The 23,569-nt window shown below is 31.5% G+C and overlaps 1 protein-coding gene across 1 annotated transcript in view; it reads left to right on the top strand.

Moving 5' to 3' along the window:
* Positions 1-1,943: 1,943 nt before the first annotated feature.
* Positions 1,944-23,569, top strand: part of Gycalpha99B (guanylate cyclase 1 soluble subunit alpha 2) — a 204,412-nt gene continuing 182,786 nt past the window's right edge. Inside the window, exons 1-2 of the mRNA XM_076418371.1 lie at positions 1,944-2,072; positions 22,059-22,311. Of these exons, the coding sequence (XP_076274486.1) occupies positions 22,135-22,311 (177 nt within the window). The 5' untranslated portion in view covers positions 1,944-2,072; positions 22,059-22,134. The remainder of the gene's footprint in view (positions 2,073-22,058; positions 22,312-23,569) is intronic.

The following is a 23,569-nucleotide window of genomic DNA, read 5'->3' as shown; positions in this document are numbered from 1 at the left end:
TCCGAAGCTAATTCGAGAACGGTGCGAAATTTTTTCCAGGTCCAAATGTATGTTTCTTGTTCAGGCCTTGTTAGATTATACCTACGGAAAAAAGGAAATCAGTTTTGACTCAACGTTACTTAATAAAACCGATTTTTTGTGGATTCTTAACTACTCGTAACATTATATTTTTGTTTTCTTCGTAATAAAAAAAGTTCATAATACCTCACGGTATGATTCCCCGTGAATATTTATAAATTTTTCTAGATGCCTTGAAGTTAATCGATCTCTGTTTCGATTTCATTTGTTGATATATTTTAATCTACGTGCTAGGTTGATTTCTATTTCCCACAAATTTTGTATCTTTTTTCATTAATAAGTGTTTATTGATATCTCTCTTTATTATTAAGCTAATCTTTCTGAGATATAAATATTCAGTTCAAACTAGACTAAATACTTGATAAAACATTAAAAATATTTAAACCGACAAAAAGACTTTAGAATAAAAATAAGGAACTTACTAAAATGTAAAAAGTAAACAGTTAGATTTTTAATACCAAAAAATGTTTTAAAATAAAATATGTACATAATAATCGTTGTAATAACTAAATAACATATCTACCACAAGTATTTCATATTCTGTAATTTATACACCGTTTAGATTAATACCTACCTAAACCTATATATTATTTTAACTACCAGCTGATACCAACCAACCAACCTTGGAGTCAGTGTCGATCCCAAGCAATACTAAAATAACAGTATAATTTTGTGACATATACATAATATTAAATTATAAACAAAACAAATCTAATTTGTTGCTTGTACCTACTTCAAAGTAATCAGTTGGTAGTAGTTAAAAAATTATTGTAAATAGATAAATAGGTTTAGGTAGGTATTAAGCTAATTCGTGTTTTTTTTTAATTATTATGTACTTATTGATATATCTATATATTAACTAGCTGATTCTACGGACGTGACAATTTCTGAGCTATAAATATTTAGTTCAAACTAGAATAAATATTAGAAAAATATAATATATTAAACATAGTGTATGTCGTAATGCTTTTTGACATAGAACATTGTTAACTTTGTTGGTAAGCAAATAAATAATGGTGATAGTTTTTGAGGTTGTATTGTGAAGCTTTTATTTTAATCCAAAAATGATTAACACAGAAATTACGACGTCCACTGCGCAATATATTTAATCAATCAAGAGTTTAGAGGCAAATTACACTTGCATCATCAAGTATTGCAGCTACGCTATTGGAACAGCTCATTCAGCAGCCAAGATGTCATTGAACATGCAAATTACTGGAACTCCCCAAGAGAAGAGAACAAGCTTCAACATTTTAGAAGCATTTATAAGGATAAATTTACAATTTCTCCACATACATCTGAATAGTTTTCTTGATTATCTGAAAAATTATAGTACGAGTTCCAGCAGAATCTAAAAGCATCAGAAGAAAAGTATCAATTGACCGCTATATGACAACATATTCTTGTTTCTGTTTGAAAGGAGCACCCTCCTAATCTGTCAAATCATATTTTTAAAAAATTGTAATATTGAAAATTGCGTTTCTCTGAAGCCTAACTTATGTTTCATAAATTTTTCTCCCTATCAACTTTTATTTTCATGAATGAATGAATTAAACATATCCAAAAAAGCCATAGTTGACCATGGACTATCACAGACGTATTTTATACACATTTGAGAGATCAATTGAACCATTAACTATAATCCGTTTTCATTTTCTGTCCATTGTTGACCACCAATCGACCCGAACGGCTACAAAACCATAATTATAACCCTTAATTTTCGAATTAATTAGCCCACCGAAATATCAACGGAAAAATCGCTCTAATTTCCAACAATTGAGGCATCGGTTCAAGCTTCAACGCGCCAGCGTAGATCCAAGATATCATAGCAAGCGACGCCTTCCGCTATTCAGTTGTTCGTCGGTGTTCGTGTCAGGGCTACGCCATCGCGTCTCACCCCATCCGTGGTCGAACTCGCGTTTATTCTCCAACCCTTACCTACACACACTCGTAGTTTCTTACGCGTTTAAGTGGAATATTTGATACTCTATAAGGTAACTTAATTTTTTTCATTACATAGTTTTTAACTGTTCTAGTTCACCTAGTAGTTTTAAACAAATTATTAAATTTTAATTACAAATAAGTTTTAGTAATAATCATTAAGCAGTAAGGTACTGTAGATTCAAAACATAACAATTTAAACACAACAAACGTTATTTTACATATATATAATAATTCTGGCTGATATAAAATAAACCCTAGGGTTCTAGATAAGTGGGGAAATCTTAAAATAGGATTTGCAGGCTAATAAGCAGCCTTGTATCGAAGACGTAACGGCCTAAATGTTTCTCTATTATGTTCCAGATAAACTAGAATACCCCCGATCTATTGTTGAGTATTGAATAGATATTTGTAACATAATATTTTCGTAATGTTGTTATTCGATGTTACAAAATCGGATGAAATACCGGTGAAATGGTGTTTGGAAACCTTAGAAAAACCAAGTCGGTCTCGAAAACAGCCACAAAATATTTGCTTTTGGTTGTTCTTCTTCTTTTCGTGATTATTTTTATAGTATGTAAAACGCGAACTGTTATATAACTAATAGATTTATTTAAATATATATTTCAAAAGGATATGACGGAAAATATCATGTACATTCAATTTTTGTCGGATGATTTTATTTTGATTCGCCTATTTAAGTACGAGTAAAACGTAAACTGTAAATTGTAAAACCTCTATATATACTTTATGATGTCAATTCCACTATTCAGGTCAATTTTACTTATACGAGAAACCAACGTGTTGCTATCAGAAAAAATAACGTCCAAATTCCATATTCTGATTCAGTAAAATATTTAGGAATAATACTGGATACAAAATTGAGTCAGAATGCTCGTGTATGAAATATGAAAGAAAGCTAGATATTAAATTTCGAACAATGTATTGGAAACTTGGAAAAATTCTACCCTTTCAATATAGAATAAAGTAAGGTTTTATAGCCAACTTGTTAAGTCAATATGGGCACAGGATTGTACAAAGTTCCAGAATAAAATATGGAGGAATAAGAATTGACACCCCTTGGTGCTTCAGAACTATTGATCTCCTAACGAAATATCATTATGTATCAGATTGGCAAAGCAATTATCATTTATAAAGAGTCTGAACATGAATTATCTGCGATTTAATTTTTTTTTAGTTATAATATCTTCCTCAATGGATGTTACTTCAAATTGTATGATGCATAAATTTATTTATGTCATTTTTTTTATTTCGTACAGTAAATGTTTGTTGAACTGATATTACGCAATATTTTATTTATTGAAAAAAGTTAAAAATTTATTAGAACGTTAAATAGTGATGCTAATATAATTTTAAATGGTTTTAGTCGAGATTGATATCAAGGTAAAACATTTACCCACAATTCCTCACGATTACATTTGCAAATTAGATGCATCATTATATGCAATAATTTTGTAAACATTACTAGTTGTGAGCTCAGAAAGGGGAAGTCTAGATTAAGACATTTTCGGGTGGAAGACTAGGAGTTATAAAGTAATTTTAGGGTATGGAATTGGAGGTAATGTTGGACGATGATTGTTGACAAACTCAGCAAGAACTTGTCCAAAAATTAGACAGGCCTTGCAAATTATTCAAAAAGACGTAGTATGGCTACAACATGAATTGAAATATAGAAACTTTTTTTAAATATATTTTAAAGTCTCCTTTTACCAACTATGGGTTTATCTTGACTGGGCCTAAGGTTTAACATGGGCTCCAAACCACGGTCCTCAGCATTAAGCCTACCGACCGGCGAGTGACCAATTTTAGAAATCATCCCAGAAGACATCCGGTCTTACCCAGCCTGGTTACTGGCGTGTCTGGGATGATTTTCCTTGTCGGATTGTACACTCTTGCCTAGAACATTCACACATTTTAAAAAATCTAAAATACTTTGAAGGGCGTTTCTTCACATGTCCAGCTGCACAAGAGCAAATTATTTTACACCTCATAGTTGATGGAAAGAAGTAAGTGGTTAAAATTGGGTTAAACAATTAGAGGCACACGTTTTTGAACAAACATTAAAATAAAAGTAAAAGATTTGTTGCTCAACAGACTTTATTAAAATTTATCATAAAAGCCTAAAATGGCACCCGATCAGATCAACCAACAGTTTCATTCTTTTGGAGACAAGACAAAGAGTTCCTCCAAAGAACACTAAAGTTCTAGGTTCCAAATTTCTGTAAGTTTTATGTAATAATGCTTAAAAACTTGGAATCTAATAGTATTTATATATGTACTCCTAATCAAACTATATAATTTTGAGTAATTTTGGATTAAGGCAACTGGAATATTTTCCAATCTTTAAAGTATTATTGTATTATATATTTATAACATTCAAATTTTAGTCGATAAAAGACAACAATAAACCCCATTAATCAATTGCAATTACTAACGGTTTAACTATATTCATGAAAACATGAAATACAAATCCGTTGTCTATTTTTATCCGAGTGTATTACTTACTTAGAATAACCTATATAAATAATAATAAACACGATAGGAAATAATAAGGTCACAGAGAATATCGGAAGAAATATTAATCTACATTTTCTGAGAACTGTATATTAAAAATAAGTCGTTCCAAACTTAATGTAAACTTGCTCAGTATTGATTGGTATTCTGAATGGGAAATAAAGTGTATAGATGTTGGAAACTAAACGAGAGTTTTATGACAAGCCGTTAAAAACTATATTTTAATATTCCCAGCTTAACTACGATTTCTTATATTCTGCAAATTTTCAAGACTCTTTTTTATGTACTAAAGAATTTTAAATTAGAGCTCTGAATAAATATGTAAAATGTATCTTTTGTATACGTATTTAATTGCATAATGTGTTTATTTAAATTATTTTGATTTAAATACCATATGGTTTCACACACAGTTCTCCATGCGAGAAATATAGATTCTCCAAATAGTTCTAATTCCTCTAGCATTCAACAATATGCCCAACGGGTAATAAATAGTGTTGGGAACTATCGAATGAAATCGACTATCAACTGGTTAGTAATTGACTACCTTTTAATATCGACTGATTTTGTTACTATTTACTATCGACTGTTTCAGTCGTGTACCTTTAGTTACTATTTTTGGTTCTACTAGTTTCATTAGACTGATCTGGCTTTGTCGTCCTAGCTGCCACCTTGACAAAAATATACCCAATTTATGCTTGCATAGATTTATATGTAATATATATAGTATTATGATTTTTTTGGGAGTTTGCTTGTAAATAACAATATGTAGTATCTTAATATAGCAGCACTTTGAAAATATATTTTTGAAGATTGTTAATATAATTAACTAAAAAGATTGAAATTGTGAATAATAAATAGTAAAATATTTTTGACTGTCATTTAGGCAATAATAGGTAATATTTCGGTTAATCTCTCGCTTTTTGTAAATAAATATTTATGTTCAATAATAAACAAAGAATTTGTTTGATTTAAAAATCTCTAGTAGTAATTGTGCGATTATTTTCAATCATATTATGGATTAGTTTTTTTTATTCCACTCGATAGAAAAATTATATTCCTTTTTACAGATCCACAGAACATTCAAATATAAAACTAATTCTACTTCGTTTAAAATGAAATTATAAATTGCATGTTAATAGTATTCAGTACTAATTTTTTTCCTTTTCTTTTTTAAAGTTTAGTGAAGGAATATATAGATCCGTCTCGCTTATACTACTGTTGGAAAATATAAGCACATATAAAATTAATTGCTCGCAATTATCTCTGTCCTTTCCTCTCTCACAATTTATACTGGAAAGGATGTCCGATATCACGAATTGAAGAAACAGCCGATCCCTGATTTTCTGCGACTATCGACTGTATCGACTGTTTTCAGTCGATAGTTCCCAACGCTAGTAACCTATTTATATATTGACACCAGGCATCAGGAGAAATTCTAAGGAACCACTTTCATAGGACTTTATACTTGTAGTATATTTGTCTTTATATCGCAAACATAATTTAACTCAAGGTTTCAAAAGCGGCTGGTGTAGATTTGTAAATTTTATATGGCTTTTTTTACGAGTTAATTCTGTCGAGGAAGTAATCATTCTTGGGACTGAAAAACAAATGAAGAAGATTATATACTGAGAAGATTGACAGAATTGAAGAAGAACTAATCATGAAGAAGAACAGAGAAACTCACCTATTATGAGGCTACACCACTTTGCTCATACAGACGTTGAGAATGATGAGAATTTATCAGGAAAAGTATTCAATACTGACGGATCGCCCGCTTTTGGGATCCAATTAGGGGAAGTACTTGAGTTCAAGTATTCAGGACCAGTAAAGCAGGAGAAGGAAAAAGGAAAGTCACCGCAAAGGTTATAAGAAAGGAAATGTTATAATAAAGACTAAAATCTCCTTTCACTAACTAGGGAAATAGGAGACAAACACTGTTCCAGGCAAGAACTACAACAACACCAGCTACATAATATGGAATAGTATTTCATTAGCAAATACCGTTAATTTCTTGGTTGAAACAGTCCGAGAACCTCAATCTTTTCCCAAATTTTATTTTATTATTAATCTCTTAGAACTTCAGCAATCTGCCCGTGGGCAATAAGTATTAACATATGATTTTCGTTATATAATATAACTATCCTGGCATGTAGAGAATCGCTTCAGTAAGTGATCTGCTGTTCATCTTATAATCTAATACTTATCTTAGACTATTCTTATTACTCTTCTAACTTATTTTAAAGTCTATCCTAACTTATCTCACTCTATGTGTCTATTAATCAGTTCGTATGATAGTTTGCGTTTGAGCCTATGCTATACAATGTCATCGAGTACATTTAACTGTTTGGCGAGTGCATTGGGATGCACTAATAGTCTTTCAGAATACTTTACACTAATACTTCGAATCACACTCGCTATGTGTCTAAGGGGATATCGCTCTGAATCAGTTTGTTGGAGACGTAAGATGGAGCATCGACAATGACTCGCAACACTTTATTCTGGAACCTCTGGAGGATATCTATCTTTGATTTGCTAGTAGTGCCCCAAAGTTCAATACTATGGGTCCAAATAGGCCTAAGTATTGACCTATACAGCAAAACCTTGTTATATAATGCTATGATGCCATTAATGAGGAAATGTTTTTTCCCAACTTCAAGTAACGTACTTCTGGGAATGGCTCACTCACTTCAGAAGCCCTAGACCATGTGTGTTGAGGCCAAGTGAGATTTTATGGAAAATAAAACCATTTTTTTGCTGAGAAAACGCTGAATTCCTTTTCAACTTACCCTCCTATATTCCAGTATATAATTATAACAGCGAGTTTTTGTTGTTTATAAATAAATCATATTTATAGCTTATCTTTTTATACTTGTTTTCTCATTCGTGACAGGATGATGAAAGACTTCCCAAAGTATTTGACAGGAAGACGATTTTGTTAACACCATCAGAACCCACTAAATTAAATTGTCAATGCATTCGTCCTGAAAAACTGTCTATTTCGTTTGAAAAATACGACAATTTTATGAAATATTATGCCCGAACGTAGCTGACGAAAGGAATAAGGTGGGAAGGCGAAAGAACGAGAATATATATACATGTAACGTATTTTTCTGCCACACCGAATAAAAGATTACAAATGATATGGAATTATATTATAATTCTAAGCCTTCAGTAATATTTCAGTAGTGATTTTTTTGTATTTAAATTACTGTGGCGAGGGCATCATTATAAGTCGTAGTAAAGACTAGTAATCAGACACTTTTTCAATCGTTATTTTTAATTACTATTTTTTTATCTTGACCTACTATTAATTTAATGCCATACAATGTCGTTCAGCCAACAACAAGCCGCAGTTACGTTTTCAGTTGCAAGGAATTGTATAATTTCTTAGGATCTTTTTTAGTATGGGAATCATTTCTTTTTAACTTCTCCTTCTAGTTCAATTTAACATCCATGTACTACAGTAATGCCATTTCAATTCAAGGGTTCAAGCCTCCTATTGGTAACGTTCAAATTAACAGATTTACCTTTCATTTAGTGATATTATTTATTGTCTTTGTGTTGTAAGATAAAGCACTTCTGCATTCACATTTATTTCTTTTAATTTCTTTATCTCTTGTCTCTGTCTTGTTTAATTGAATTTTTTTTAAATTTAACTGAACAGTTTGTTGGAAAGGTGATTTTAATAAGTTTTATTTTAATGGAATTTTCTTTAGTAATATAGCATTCGTATCAAATTTGTTGAGAATTTAAATAACAACTAGGAAATCTGCAAACGATAACCCTGGTTAATTATTGAGTGTTCTTAGGGATTAGGTTGTTCTGTTTTATCATTTGCTGTGTTCTCTTGAGTAATATTTTCTCATGTTTTGAAATAGTTGTTAACAGGAAAATTGATCTTTAAGATTTAGCATCATTTATTTGTTCAGCACGCTATGGTATCGTCCGCCACTTACTTCATCTTCTAGTTTGCTGATACATATTTCAATTATGAGATGTGAATGAGTGAAAAATAATGAGGTTTTCAACTTATTCTTTGTTTCTAGGTTATTTCTAAACGGGTCTTGTTGTCTTGAAAGTTGGACAATTTTCTTGTGTTAAAGTTTATTGATTATAATTTATGAGTTGAACTTGTTGAAGATAATTACATATCTTTTCTTAAAAATTATTAACTTGATTCCTTGCCCTTATTTATACTTAGCACTACTTTTAATCTATAGGTTTAGAATATCTTCCAATAGTAAAATTGCTCTTATATGCTTGAGTATGATTAAAAATTTTTGTGTAATCTGCTGCAACTATCACTTAGACTGTTCCTTTAGATATTCTTTTTCATAGCAGTTTATTGTGCTCTTATTATAACATATTATAACTCTAAAATAAGTCTTGTATAATATCTAAATGAGCTGGTTCAAATTTAACGGATAGATAAGTTTTTAACGTTATTATTTAGATTATAGTGTTTTTAATAAATTCTAATAAAGCATCTACTGAAAAAATTGTTACAATATTATATTAATCAAAATATTTTCCATTATTTTTCATATATTTATCTAAGCTTTCTGGTTATATGATATTACATGTCAGAATCAGTCAAATCCTCTGTAAGCTACATCAATTTCAACAAGTAGTGATGAAAAGACGCTATATCCAGTGAATAGAGCAGAAGTTGCCCTTCGAGGTGCAGCAGTCTTCAGGGAATATATGTGCTGTATCGCAAAATATGGTAACATTCTCATCACCACCTTTAACCTTTGACAACTGATAACTTGCTTGAGTCCTGACTTCATTTGCATATTCAACATGTCATAACACTACTAGAGAAGAGACAAACACAATATTGAATCTATTGACAGTTATAGAAGATATGTTAAAACAAATTGATTTGTTTTATTCATTTTAAAACAAACTATTGGAGGATAAATTGATACTGACTCCACTAAATATTGTTGTATATGCAAGATAATTGACTTTCAAGCCCACGAATTGTACCAATGTATTGACTGATCATGACCTGTATATCGAAGTGCAAATCTGAGAGTTTATTTTATCAGACATTCAAATTTCGCGATATTTTATTAAGATTGCTTAAAAAGGGGTGAGATATTGATTTCGGCAGACGTCGATTTTAATATTCGCCGATTTAGGCGCTGTCTTTTAAAGTTAAACCTTCCAGCAGGCAGCAATTACTTTTTGACGATTTAAGTAATAAAATCAGAATCAATGTTGAAAGAGTGTTTAATGAAGCTTATTTTTCAAGAAATAAACAATGTTATGTATATATAAGGGTTGTGAAATAATCTCTAGACCTTTTCGAATATTCACAGTTTATACTGTTAAAAATTGTGGCCATTGTTAGAATTAAACAATGACATAACGTAATCAAACTAATTGGTTTATTTCCATTTAATTTTTTTTTCCAACTGTGTCAAAAGTAAGACGGAAATGTACATATTTATTTTCGAAAATTCTTTAAAAAAACGAGCAAAGAGATAGTAGCTCTGATTTATTAGCGTCAAAACAATAGTTTCAGTTTGAATAATATAAAATTATTTTTAAATTTTATATATTTAACTTGATTGTAAAGAAGAATAAAGCAGTGACTACTAAATATTTGTATCGCATATTCTCAATTAATCTTTATCAACTATTTAATCATCTTAGCCATTTTAAATTCAATAATAATATTTTTAATAAGGAATATCTTATTGGAAGTTTTAATATAAAAAAAACCTTGAACAAACATCGTGGGACATAAAAAATCTAAAAAGTCAAAATGAAGATCACAAAAGTCCCAATAGTTGCCAAGATAGCATAAATATAGTTCAACAAATTCTCTTTATCAATCAAAATGCTGTTCTTTTGACATATTACATTAGTAAATAATCTTCAAGTATAGATTTCCAAAATGCCATTCTGCTATATTTGTGTACAATATATTGTTATTTACAATCCTACTACAAACAAAACGTTAAACTATATGTATTCATGTAAATCTGTTAACAAAAATTCGGTACATCTTTGTCAACGTCGCTGCTAGGACGGCAAAGCCATAATGTTGAAAATCAGACTAATGAAATTAGAAAGTCGGAAAATAGTAAATGAAACCATTGAAACATTGAAACAGCCGATAGTAAAAAGCAGTAAATTCAGTGGGACTGAAAATAGTCACTGAAAGTATAATATATATATATATATATATATATATATATATATATATATATATATATATATATATGTATATATATTGATGAGAAATAAATGATAAGAGGATAATATTAACTGAGCTCTAACGATTCAACGCCTCGTAATAAGAGATTGTGTATCGTAGTTCGGCAAATTATGCAAATTAATTTTGAGTGATATTGAGTTATTCTGTTACACAAAATCGTTTAGGCAAAGACGAGGGCGGTAAATTGCTTAATAACTAATCGTAAATATGAAACGTTATTTAAATACGCCTGGCTGTCGGCCAAATCAACCGGAATGATGGAAATCCCTTTGTTTCCGTCCGATTGTTGGTATTAAATGTAATTTAATTATAGGTTTAATTGGTTTTATGCCGTTAAAATATACAGAAATCGAGTTAATATATTTTCATTGGCATTTTTTTTGGGAAATGTTTTGCGAGTATCATTTACATGAATAGGTGTAGAATATTTTGTTTTGACGTGATTTAAAGAGTAAACTTTGTTCTATGGGAAGTGTACATTCAATAGAGAATTTTATTACATTTGCGGTCATACAACATCATTTGTGATCATCATCAGTCATTGTGGTTTTGTTGATACTATTTATATGTAGTTTTTGGGGGTAAAAAAGGAAGGTTTTCGTAGATTAATAACACATACAGTGGATCAGTATGTATATACAATTTAGAAATAAGGGCAAAATAACAAAACTTACAGTGATATGCGAACAGCATACATAGGTAATGGTTATTTGGTTAGAGACTCTTATCTTAGCATAGAAATCCGAGAAGTATGCCTGTATTTTTTCGTGTTAAATGTCACAGTTTATAGATAGCTTTAATCTAGGACATAGCAGACATAGCTAACTCGCGAGCACTTGTTAAAAGGAAGGGACCCTCCACAATGTGACGAATGTCGAATACAACAGAGAGTCAAGCACATCCTTCTGGACTGTGGAAAGCTTGAAGTACTGAGACAGCAACTCGGGATGCCAAGGTTATTAGAGCAACTGGTCCAACCCAAGTATTTGGACATGCTTATCAACTTTTTAACGGGATTGATCCAGCTCTTGTTATTCTCCTCTTTTGCAATTTGTATTGTATATTATTCTAACTTAAATGTCATTATTTTGTATACTTTATTTAAAACCTACATTGTAACTCGAGCATAAATAGCCCAAGAGGTTGATGGGCTTTTAAAATGATAAATAAATAAATAATAAATAACTACTTACTAAAAAAATACGGCCAATAATCATAGCAATATTAATAACTTTAGCAGGTTCCAACTGAGCATCCTTGCTTGGCTGCGAATAGGACATAGCAAACATAGCTTACTAATGAGCATTTGTTAAGACGAAGAAACCTTCCATAATGTGATGAATGTCCAATACAACAGAGAGTCAAGCACATCCTTCTGGACTGTGGAAAGCTTGAAGTACTGAGACAGCAACTCGGGATACTAAGGTTATTAGAGCAACTGGTCCAACCCAAGTATTTGGACATGCTTATCAACTTTTTAACGGGATTGATCCAGCTCTTGTGATTCTCCTCTATTGCAATTTGTGTTGTATATTATTCTAACTTAATTGTCATTATTTTGTATACTTTATTTAAAACCTACGTTGAAACTCGGGCCTGAAGAGCCCAAGAGGTTGATGGGCTTTTAAAATGATAAATAAATAAATAATAAATAACTACTTATTAAAACAATACGGCCAATAATCATAGCAATATTAATAACTTTAGCAGGTTCCAACTGAGCATCCTTGCTTGGCTGCGAATAGGCCATAGCAGACATAGCTAACTAATGAGCATTTGTTAAGACGAAGAAACCTTCCATAATGTGACGAATGTCCAATACAACAGAGCGTCAAGCACATCCTTCTGGACTGTGGAAAGCTTGAAGTACTGAGACAGCAACTCGAGATGCCAAGGTCATTGGAGCAACTGGTCTAACCCAAGCACTTGGACATGCTTATCAACTTTTTAAGGGCCGCCGGATTGATACAGTTCCTGTGATTCTCCTCTATTGCAATTTGAATTGTTTATTATTTTAACATAAATGTCATTATTTTGTATACTTTATTTAAAAACTACATTGCAACTCTACCCTAAATAGCCCAAGAGGTTGATGGGCTTTTAAAATAATAAATAACTACTTACTAAAATAATACGGCCAATAATGATAGCAAACCCAAATAGATATCATCGTTCAGGGGTTATGCAAATTCCCATCACCAATTTTGGTCTATTTTGTTGATCGTCGAAGGCCTCTATCGGTTGTTGTAAATAAGTTTCGGCCTCTCGCGGATCCGTATTATCAACAAATCTCTCGAAGTCGGTATCAGCCGTTCCCAATTAATTAAACCGACTAACTTTCTGCTCGGGTCGGGGACGTAATTTCTTCGGTTATAATCAGATCAAAAGCACGTTTACTTGGTGAGGGATAAAATTTCAAAAGGCCAGGCGAAATAATTGGTTTAGCGGGACATGACGTTATTAATATACATATTTTGTAAAGTGTTCGCGCCGCTTTCGGATGCCTTCTGGTTTATTAATTTACGAATTTCCCCATCTAAAGATTTCTCGAAGAAATTAAGATGTTTAACAGTCAAACAGAAGTCACGGTATCGAATATTATTCCAATTAATTTCGTGAAAATTTTGATAATATTTATTTTATACGTTGTTCCTAACTATATAAAGCAGTTGACCAAAAAAAACTGCGTGAACATAAAAAGATTACGTGTTTCGAATTCCTTATTCTATTGTTCAAAACATTGTCAATTGATATGGATGGTTCATCGTGCGCAGTCCCCTCGGATGACTGTCAATTGGACTTCGGACTGAAATAATAGAGTCATGTTTCATCCATTGTCACATATCAATGGAAAAACTCGGGTTTATTATGCTTGAAGATCAACACTGCATCATCACCTCGTCGTTGTTTTTGGACAAAGGTGAGCTCGCGTGGGACCCACTTTGCACAGAGTTTTCTCATACCCAAATATTCGTGAATGATATGATGTACACGTTCATTTGATATATTTAGAGGGTCTGCAATTTCATATAATTTAAATTTACGGTGATTCAAAATCATTTTGTGGATTTTTTAAATGTTTTTCTCGGTAACAACCTTTTTGGACGTCCACTGCGTTCACCGTCTTCGGTGCTCATTTCACCACGTCTAAACTTAGCATAAAAATCCTTGATGGTTGGTATTTTTGGGACAGTATCCGGAAACTCGGCATCAAGCCAAGATTTTGCTTGAACTGTATTTTTTCCTTCAAAAAGCAATATTTTGTCAACACGCGAAATTCCTTTTTATAAACTAAAATATATTAATTTAATTCTAGTAGCGCCATCTACAAACCGGGGAGTTTTCAATTAACCTGTTATATATTACCACACCTGTATTGTGTATACATATTGTGTATTTAGCTATTTTAAAAGACACGTATGAAAACATGAAACTAATTTTAGATTTAATCAAATACAAATAATATCAGTTATATTATAACAGTTTGTTATATATGTTAGAAAGTTTGTGCTGATATAAAAGTTGTTACTATATTACAAAAATGTTTCTTTTTCTATTTGTGGGACAGTAGAGACACCGAAAAGCTCTATGAAGTTAAAGATTGGCCAAAAAGAACTGACTTTGTTTGTGGTAAATCAAACGCTAAATATGAACCTTTTATTCCACAAGAAAATGTGACTCATTCACCCTTAGACATAAAACTTGGTTTAAGGAAACATTTTGTTAAAGCCATGAATACAAATGCTAAAGGATTGTTGTATTTGAAAATTGTTTTCTCTAAATTAAGTGATGTTAAATTAAAATAAAGCCTTTCTGTTGGTCCACAAATAAGAAAACTTTTAAAAAACAATGAATTCGATGAAAATTTTAACGCGAAACAGTTAGCGGCTTGGTTACCTCTAAAGAAAATAATTCATGGATTTTGGGGCAATCTTAAAACTGAAAATGCCGAGTTTTCAGTGAATGACCTATTACAAAAAAAAGCGATGGAGTGCACAATGTCTTTAAAGATACATTTCTTGCTTTCGAATTTCGATTCCCCCCTCCCAACGTTGTAATGCGTTATTAAAGAATATGCTATGCTGAAATGTTAGCAGATCACTGCTGATCAAAGAGGATTCTACTAATTATATGATCAGAATGTTGAGCTATTTTGATTCATTATCTGTTTGTATAAATTACTATTTTTTTAGTAAAATTAAAAATACAAATAAATAAATATGATTTAAAATTTTCAGGCATTCTTTATTCATTTATAGTACTTCAACTAATTTATCACGACTTTAAAATGTTACCTATTACAAAAAATCCGCTTAAGTTTTTTCTATTAGGCAGGTATAATTTGACAAAAAAAGCCATTATTTAATGTTATATAACAAAAAAAGAATTGCCGCAGCGTGTCATTAGGGACAGTACTGGTATTTTATGTAATTTATAGTTAATTATACTTGTGTGAATAAATTATGTTATTTTTAAAGTGTTAGTATATCTTGTATAGGTATTGCCATTATTATTACAGTTTTTGTGAAGTTGCTAAATAATATACGCATGTCATATGTCAATTATGTGATGACAATTAAGAATTCCATGAAAAACATCTAATTTGATACTTTTCGGCTTTTTTCGGATTCAATTTCATTTATATTAGGATTTGCAACTTATAGTAAAATATTTTTAACAAAAAAATTTAGTAAGTTTTTTCTATAAACTAAAAAAATTATTATAATTGCAAAAAATAAATGTTTTAAAATAAGATAATAACATAAAAATAGTTGCAATAACTAAATAGAAACAAACAAAAGCCTTATTTAACCTCTCTACCACAGGTATTATATATTCTAATATATACACATTATTTAGCTTAATACCTACCTAAACTCATTTATCTATTTACGACATTATTTTAAATACTAAAAAATTATACAGTCGAACATAAAACATCTTTTTTGAAGTGCGTTAAGTATAAATTTGCTTCGAAAAACAATAGAAAAAAGTATCTCTTTTTCTGCGAACAATCGCTAATGATTTTCTTTAATGAGCAAATAATATAAACAAAGCTTAAAACCATTTAAACCTGAACTGTGGGTTAAATTAAACCTCAACTGAATGCAGAAACTTTCGGCTAACTTGTAACAATTCCACTGGGATTGATTACTATACAATCAGTTGGAAAAGAAGAAACTTTGCTGCTTCGGTAAAAATGTTTTGTTTTGAAAAGTCTCCCGTACCCAATTTCAACCGTATCTATTTTGACGTAAAAAATAAACAGAAAGGTAGTGGCAAAACAAACAAATTTACGTTTCCCTTACAAACGTATTTTCACGCTGGATAAATTAAACCCATATTTCATATTTACGAATATATATTAAGCAATTTGCATACTTCAGGTTTTCGGTCGCAGATTTCTCTTACGAGACTAGGCATGATTCCAGATCGATACATGTAACTTTTTAAATTATTATTTGATATCAGTTTAATACTATTTTGTAGATAACCGTATTTTTATATTAATGGTCGTGTTCGATGCTTTTGGTATAAACGGTTAGCGAAAATGTAATTTCGATTATGTTAATAATTCCCACAGCATTTTGTTTCCAACATGTATAACAATATATAGGCAATTTAAAACAGCAGTGTACTTATGTGACCTGTCAAAAAGTCGCAATGTTGCCGCAGCAACTCTTGCAACTCAGAAAAGTTTTAATACATTTTGATTATGACATATAACAAAATTCTAAACTAAATAAAATAATGAAACAAAAATGTTAGGTATTATAATTTATTTTAACATTATAGTACATCTAATGCACATATTATCGAAGAATTTAAAAGTATAATTAATAATACACCCAGAACAATTTATAGGTTAGAGTTGTTTTATTCTATTTACATTGAATTTTCTCCACACTAGTGAAGGTGAAGGAGTTCTAGGCACGTTTTTTATGTAGTAATATCCCCCGAAAGCCTAATCCAACTAATTAATAATTGTATATCTCAGTAACGTATTTTACATGCATTAGAGAACATATTTACATTTTACACCCAGTTTTTATTTTTTTCGATGCAATGTTTTGTTGTAAAGTCATTTTGATATTACTATATTTCTCGTTAGTTTGTTCTATTACTACCTGTCTACATATTTCTTGATAAAACTACATTTAATCACTGCATTCTACTTAATGCATTTGCCATATCTGCAAAACAGTGAGTATTATATCTCTTTTTATCACATTTTAATCAAACGTTCATGTATATTCTGAACAATAACACACATGCTCATAAAACTTTCACACTACTATACAATTTCCTACAGTTGAAGTGTATTAATTATATACCAACCTTTAGTTGTTTCCTCTTCTATCATCCTGTCTTGGTAATTGTCAGCGTTGAATCATGAGCCAACATTCATGAAGTTTTATTCAATCACTGTCACTTTAGAAACACTAGCAAGTGAAAAACTAAGTTGTTTATTTCCAATCAATTCCTTATTCAATGTGTCTGATCGACCTCATCCAAACAGAAGGTGTTATTTTTGACAATGTCTCTTTCCACAAATACAGATAGCTCAGATTTGAATATCCCCCACGACCTGAATGTTTATTGTAATAGCTCTTTGCAATGCTCCATATCAACTCAATTGGATTAAATATGCAGTGATATGGAGATGTAATATGTATATTTTCGCAGGCTTATTTTTGAAAAAGTAAATTACATAAAATGCAATTAAATATTTCATGTATATTTACCGAGACACAATTTGAAATAGTTCATTCTTTAACATAATTTCTTCGAAACTTATTTTATGTACTTTAAACCATTTCTTAATTCCAGCCTTTGCTGGTGCACTTGATGGGATCATCTCCACCAGTTTATTTTGATATGGTGCATTGTACATAACAATAACTAATGGTTCCCTCAAGTTTTTTAAAAGCTGATTCTCTAACTACTGCAAAAACAAGTTATTATTCATTTCTCCATGCTAGTCACCCTTGGACTTAGAGGAAAACACTAATTCTGCACCAGGAATAAAACAATTCGTGTTGGCACTTGGCTAATCGATAGTTATTCCAACATTTACCTTGTATCGTCAACTTTTCTTTTCTTTACACTATATTTATTATCATCTTGTCATGAGCGACCCAATGTACCATTCCGAAATATTCATGTCTCATCTAAATACACAAATTGATATAATAATTCTTCCCTGATTTTATTGTATGTTTTTAAATATTGTATTCTTTTAATGTATTGTAACCCTTCGTGGGTTATCTTTACACCACTTAAATCCTATATTACCCAACAGTGTATGAAATGTTGTTCTACATCCCTCAAATAGCTGTATATCTTTTGGCTTGTTATGAATACTTTCCAGACTAACAATTTTCTCTGAAATAATTGTATAAAATTGTGTTTAGATTGAAAAAAACTACTTACCGTTTCTATACATTTCGTATATTCGATCTCTGATACAGCATCAAGCTTTTCAGACGTTTGGTAGACAGATAACTTTTGCAGGCTCTTTCGGTTACATGTTCAAATTTCTCTAACAGCATACTATCTCTTTTAAATAGAATAAAATTAGAAGGAAAATATTATCTTACTGTAAAATGAATCTACAACTTTCGACGGGCATTTATGACGTTTTAAATAGACTATATTTGCAACTTAATTGTTATTTAAATTGTTAAAAATTATTATAACCAACCTAATCAAACCCTATTCTAACTTTTACCATTTTCCATCAGTTTTTGTTATGTTACTTTTATTAGCATCTTACTAAGAGTGGATACATAGTGATGGTATGAGTTCACTGTTATTTTAAATAGACTCTCGTTTCAGCAGAACTTGAGTAGTCGAAAAGAAAAAAAAGTAGTAAAGGAAACTTGTTTAAAGCTTCGTTTTTAAATACCTCGCCACTAAAATAGCTATATCCCCGAAAATAATTTAAATTGATAGAAATCCTCTTAGCAGCATATTTTTAAACGGTTAAAATTTTATATTAAAATACAAAAAAATTATTTTTCTAAATTGTTGGACTGAAATAACTCTTAGAAATCGAAATTGTATTATACCACCTTTTATTTCGTCAATTTTATGTATATGAGCTGGGCTCGTTCACTAACTATTTATTCCCGCCAACATAAGAAACAAAAATGTACTTCGTTGAGAACGCCTCTGAATCACAAGACTGGACTCCAACACCGAGCGTTTTAATTTATTCAGATGGCACCGTTGTAAACAGAACGAATCTTTTGTTGAAACCGTCCTTCATTTTTCATAGAAATCCGAGACTTTAAAAGGCTCCAGCTCATATTTATTTAACTCCAAGTTTGAACGTCCCGCTCGCTATGATGGTTTACTTTTTAAGTCCACTTCGAACTGACGGGAAAAAAATAGACAATACACGAAAACGATCTTAACAAAGACTGTATAATTAATTTAATTGAAGGTCGTTAATGTTGTAAAACGCTTAAAAGCACTTTCTTTGATTTAGGGTACTGATGTTAAAATTAAAAAATATTAAATGTACCACTCGTGCGGGTAAGCTTATTTTGTTTTTATTATTTATTTATTTATTTAAATTTATTTTATTTATTTAGTAGCATTCATATATTCATGTATTTGTATGCTTTTATATATTTTGCTTGTCATGTTGCAACATAATTGTAATAACATTGTATACTTTAACTGATACTGTAAATCTGTTGTATAGGGTGTATCTGTAAATTAATTAAAAAATAATAATAGTATAATAGTAGATATACCTAAATAATCCCGCAGGCTGATGGGTCTATACTATACAAATAAATATCACTTTTCTGAAAGCGTAATAAACCCGAGTTTTTGCGTCGATATGTGACAATCATCCGAGTGGACTGCACACGATGAACCCGCTCCAAAACGTGGGAAAAAGCAACAGCCGGCTGGCAAGGCTATGGCGTCTGTATTTTGGAATACGCATGTAATAATTTTTATTCACTACCTTGAAAAAAGAATGACCATCACCAGCGACTATTACATAGCGTTATTGGTCCATTTGAAGGACGAAATCGCCGAAAAACGGCCGCATTTGAAGAAAAAAAGTGCTGCTTCACCAAGACAATGCACAGTGTCACAAGTCAGTGAAAACGATGGGAAAAATCGATAAATTGGGCTTCGAATTGCTTCCTCGTCCACCGTATTCGCTAAAACTGGTCCCCAGCCACTATTTTCTGCTCTCAGATCTCAAAAGAATGCTCGGTGGGAAGAATTTTTCGTCGAATGAATAGGCGATCGCCGAAACTGAGGCCTATTTTGAAGTAATGGACAAATCGTACTACAAAAATAGTATAGAAAAGTTGAAAGGTTGCTATAATCAGTGTATCACCCTTGTAGAGAATTATATTTAATAAAAAAATTAATTTTACCAAAAAAATGTGTTTTACTATGGTAGGCCGGGGACTTTTCAATTCACCTGTTATATATATACTATGTTATTAAAACGAATTTACAATCTGCAGTACTTTGGATCTAGTATATATGCTTATTAGGCTGTACTTGCTGATTCCTACTGTCTAACAAGTTTTGTCCGTCTTTATTTATATTATTGTCCATTCCCTGAATATCAGTAAAATGCTTCTATTATTAGGTATAATTACAACTTTATTCCTTTCGGCACAACATAAGAGTTTGTTAAAAATTAAAAATAAGTTAATAACAGTTAAGTGTTAACAAAATTTAGCTTCTTTATTATGTTACGTTTTTGAAGCCTAACTACATCAAACAACTCTTTTTATATTTTAACTGGTTAATTTTCCATCAAGGCGACATATCAAGTTTTTTTAAGGTAATGCAATGTTAATTATATTTAAAGCACTACATAAACAATACTAAACTGAATGACATATTTTTGGGATGCTTTTTTATTTTTCGTAATGGAAATTCATTTTTAATATAGGAACACATGTACTCCCTGGGTAATAATGAAAGTTTAATGAGTCTATGTAGATCCCCCGATTTCTTTTTGTTATATTAATGGGAATATGGAGTTCGGTTAAAATTCCCTTTATTTTGGGGTGAACCAGTATCGAATATTGTATTATTTGTTGAAAAATAGTGCTAGTCAAATATATATGTGATTTAATTTATCAACTATCAAACCAAACAAATTCATATTGTTGGTATAATAATAAGTCTGTTTTATTTTTTAAATATTTTATTGCGTCAATATATACTGGTTGTATATGTCACGAAACCTGAAAAGAAATTATTTAAAATAAACCTTCAACATTAAAAAAAATTCTATATAATAACCTCTACTTATTTATTGCCTCTAATAACTGGTCAGTTGAAAAGTCCCCGACCTACCAAAATACATTCATTCTACAATAAATTTTTTTGCAAAAGTAGTTTTTTTTTCAACATAATTCCCTTCAAGGGTGATACATTGATTATGGCGACCCTCCGACTTTTCGATACCATTTTTGTAGTACGATTTGTTCTTTGCTTCTAAATAGGCCTCAGTTTCGGCGACCATTTCTTCACTCGACGAAAATTTTTTCCTAGTGAGTATTCTTTTGAGATCTGAGAACAGGAAATAGTCGCTTGTGGCCAAATCTGGAGAATACGGTGGATGAGGAAGTAATTAGAATCCCAATTCTTGGATTTTTGCCATTGTTTTCACTGACTTGTGACATGGTGCATTGTCTTGGTGAAGTAGCACTTTCTTTTTCTTTCTTCAAATGCGGCCGTTTTTCGGCGATTTCGTCCTTCAAACCATTCAGTAGCACTATGTAATAGTCGCTGTTGATGGTTCTTCCTTTCTCAAGGTAGTCCATGAAATTTATTACATGCGCATCCCAAAATACAGACGCCATAAACTTGCCAGCCGACTGTTGCGTTTTGCCACGCTTTGGAGCTTGGGTTCATCGTCTGCAGTCCACTCGGATGACTGTCGATTGGACTTCAGAGTGAAATGATCGAACCACGTTTCATCTATTGTCACATATCGATGAAAAACTCGGGTTTATTATGCTTGATCATCTTCAAACACTGCTCCGAATCATTAACTCGTCGTGTTTTTGATCAAAAGTGAGCTCGCACGGCACCCACTTTGCACAGGGATTTCTGATACCCAAATATTCGTGAATGATTCGCCGTCTTAGGTGCTCATTAGTATGCATAGATACACTAAACTTATATATTAACATTCAGCTTCAGCAATCAGCTTCACCGATACATCGTAAGTTAGTTTTACTTTTTGTTTGTAAATTAAGGTTCCTTTTTATTCCAGACTCAGACAATATGGTACTGATTTTCCAAACAACATAAGGCAGCGGTCCGTCCCATTCGAGAAAAGTCAGCGGGTCATGGCCTGTCCCTTTCAATTCATCAAAGATGAGAAAAACGGCGGCAAAAGACATCTGAAACGCGGCCTGACTACCAGACAAGGATCGATCCAGGTGGCCCTCGAGGATGAGGAGGACCGGAACACGTTGAATTTGAAAAGTCTAAATTCCGCCATCCTGATTCTCACGTCTCCTTCGGTAAGTTTTGTGTCAACGATAAGAACATCAAAGGAGGTGGATATTTTTAATAACTGTGAATGTAAAGATATTTTTTTTTAAAGTTGAACGCCTATTTCGAGTTGAATGTTATTTCGATAATTTTTTAAGAGCTTTTTAGAACATTCAGACTTTCTGCGAAACTTGCAATAATGACTTCAATGTTAGCATGAATGTTGTTAACGCCGTCACTGGTATAGGCACCCCGGTTAACAGTACTGATAATAATTTTAAGTCATTTATCTTACCCGTTATTACCGAATTCAAGTTCAGTTCTCTAGACGTCGTATGAATGACTAACTCATAGGCTGAAAAGTCGCTGGCGTAACAAAGAAAACGCGTGTTTTTTGTTAAAGATTGACTTTATTCATCTACGTAATCTCAATCAATAGTCACACAATCACTCCAGCGCCCTTCTAACATTTCGTCACCACTTTTGTAGAACGATTTACCTTTTGCCTCAAAATAGGTTTTTCAGTTCACCGATAGGTTTTTAGGTCTGCAAACAGCCAGTAGTCGCTAGAGGACATATCTGGCGAATACGGTGAAGAATACTAAGCAGAATAACTCATAAACTTATGAGTAGAATATCATGAAATTTGAACATTTTTACAAAGGTCGGTACTAACTGAAAAAGCTGTGACTTTTCAGTCCATTTTTTTGGGCAGGTTTGCTGATTAGATGTATACTGGATTTTCCTTTTAAAATTTATCCATTATATTCATGGCACTCTAGTTTTACTGTATTGTTTTAAACACTTTTTTTAATATGTTCTGATTATTTTTATACAAACTAATCTACTGCCATTTTTTCCGTTGGTTTTTCATCAGTACTCAAGCAAGATGGGTGCAGCATAAGTACATCAATATGTATTTTCCAAATTAAGATTAATTTAGACTACAGAAACTAAAGTTAGAAATAACACTCATATACTATACAAGTTGGTGGGGGTTAGTTTGTTTTAATCTTCTGATTTCTTGCGTGTAGTCCAGTAGTTGACTTGCTTCCACGTTGTTGTGATTGACCTTCTATCATGTCCAAAAATCCAAAATCAACAATTGAGTTATGATAGAACAGCATCGCTATCAGCTTCTGAAAGTGATTGTTGGCTCTCTGATGCTTGTAAATACTATTTTAAGCGTTTCGTGATTGACATCTGCATATACTGAATAGCTTAATAATAATAAATAGAAAACTGTTATTTTATGTAGAAAAATCAAAATCATAGAAGGTTCAGTTA

Source organism: Rhynchophorus ferrugineus, unplaced genomic scaffold (genome assembly GCF_030347505.1).
Source record: "Rhynchophorus ferrugineus isolate W39M unplaced genomic scaffold, kcgeb_rfMv2 rfM11, whole genome shotgun sequence".
Lineage (NCBI taxonomy): Eukaryota > Metazoa > Arthropoda > Insecta > Coleoptera > Curculionidae > Rhynchophorus > Rhynchophorus ferrugineus.
This window is presented reverse-complemented; position numbering and strand designations above follow the sequence as displayed.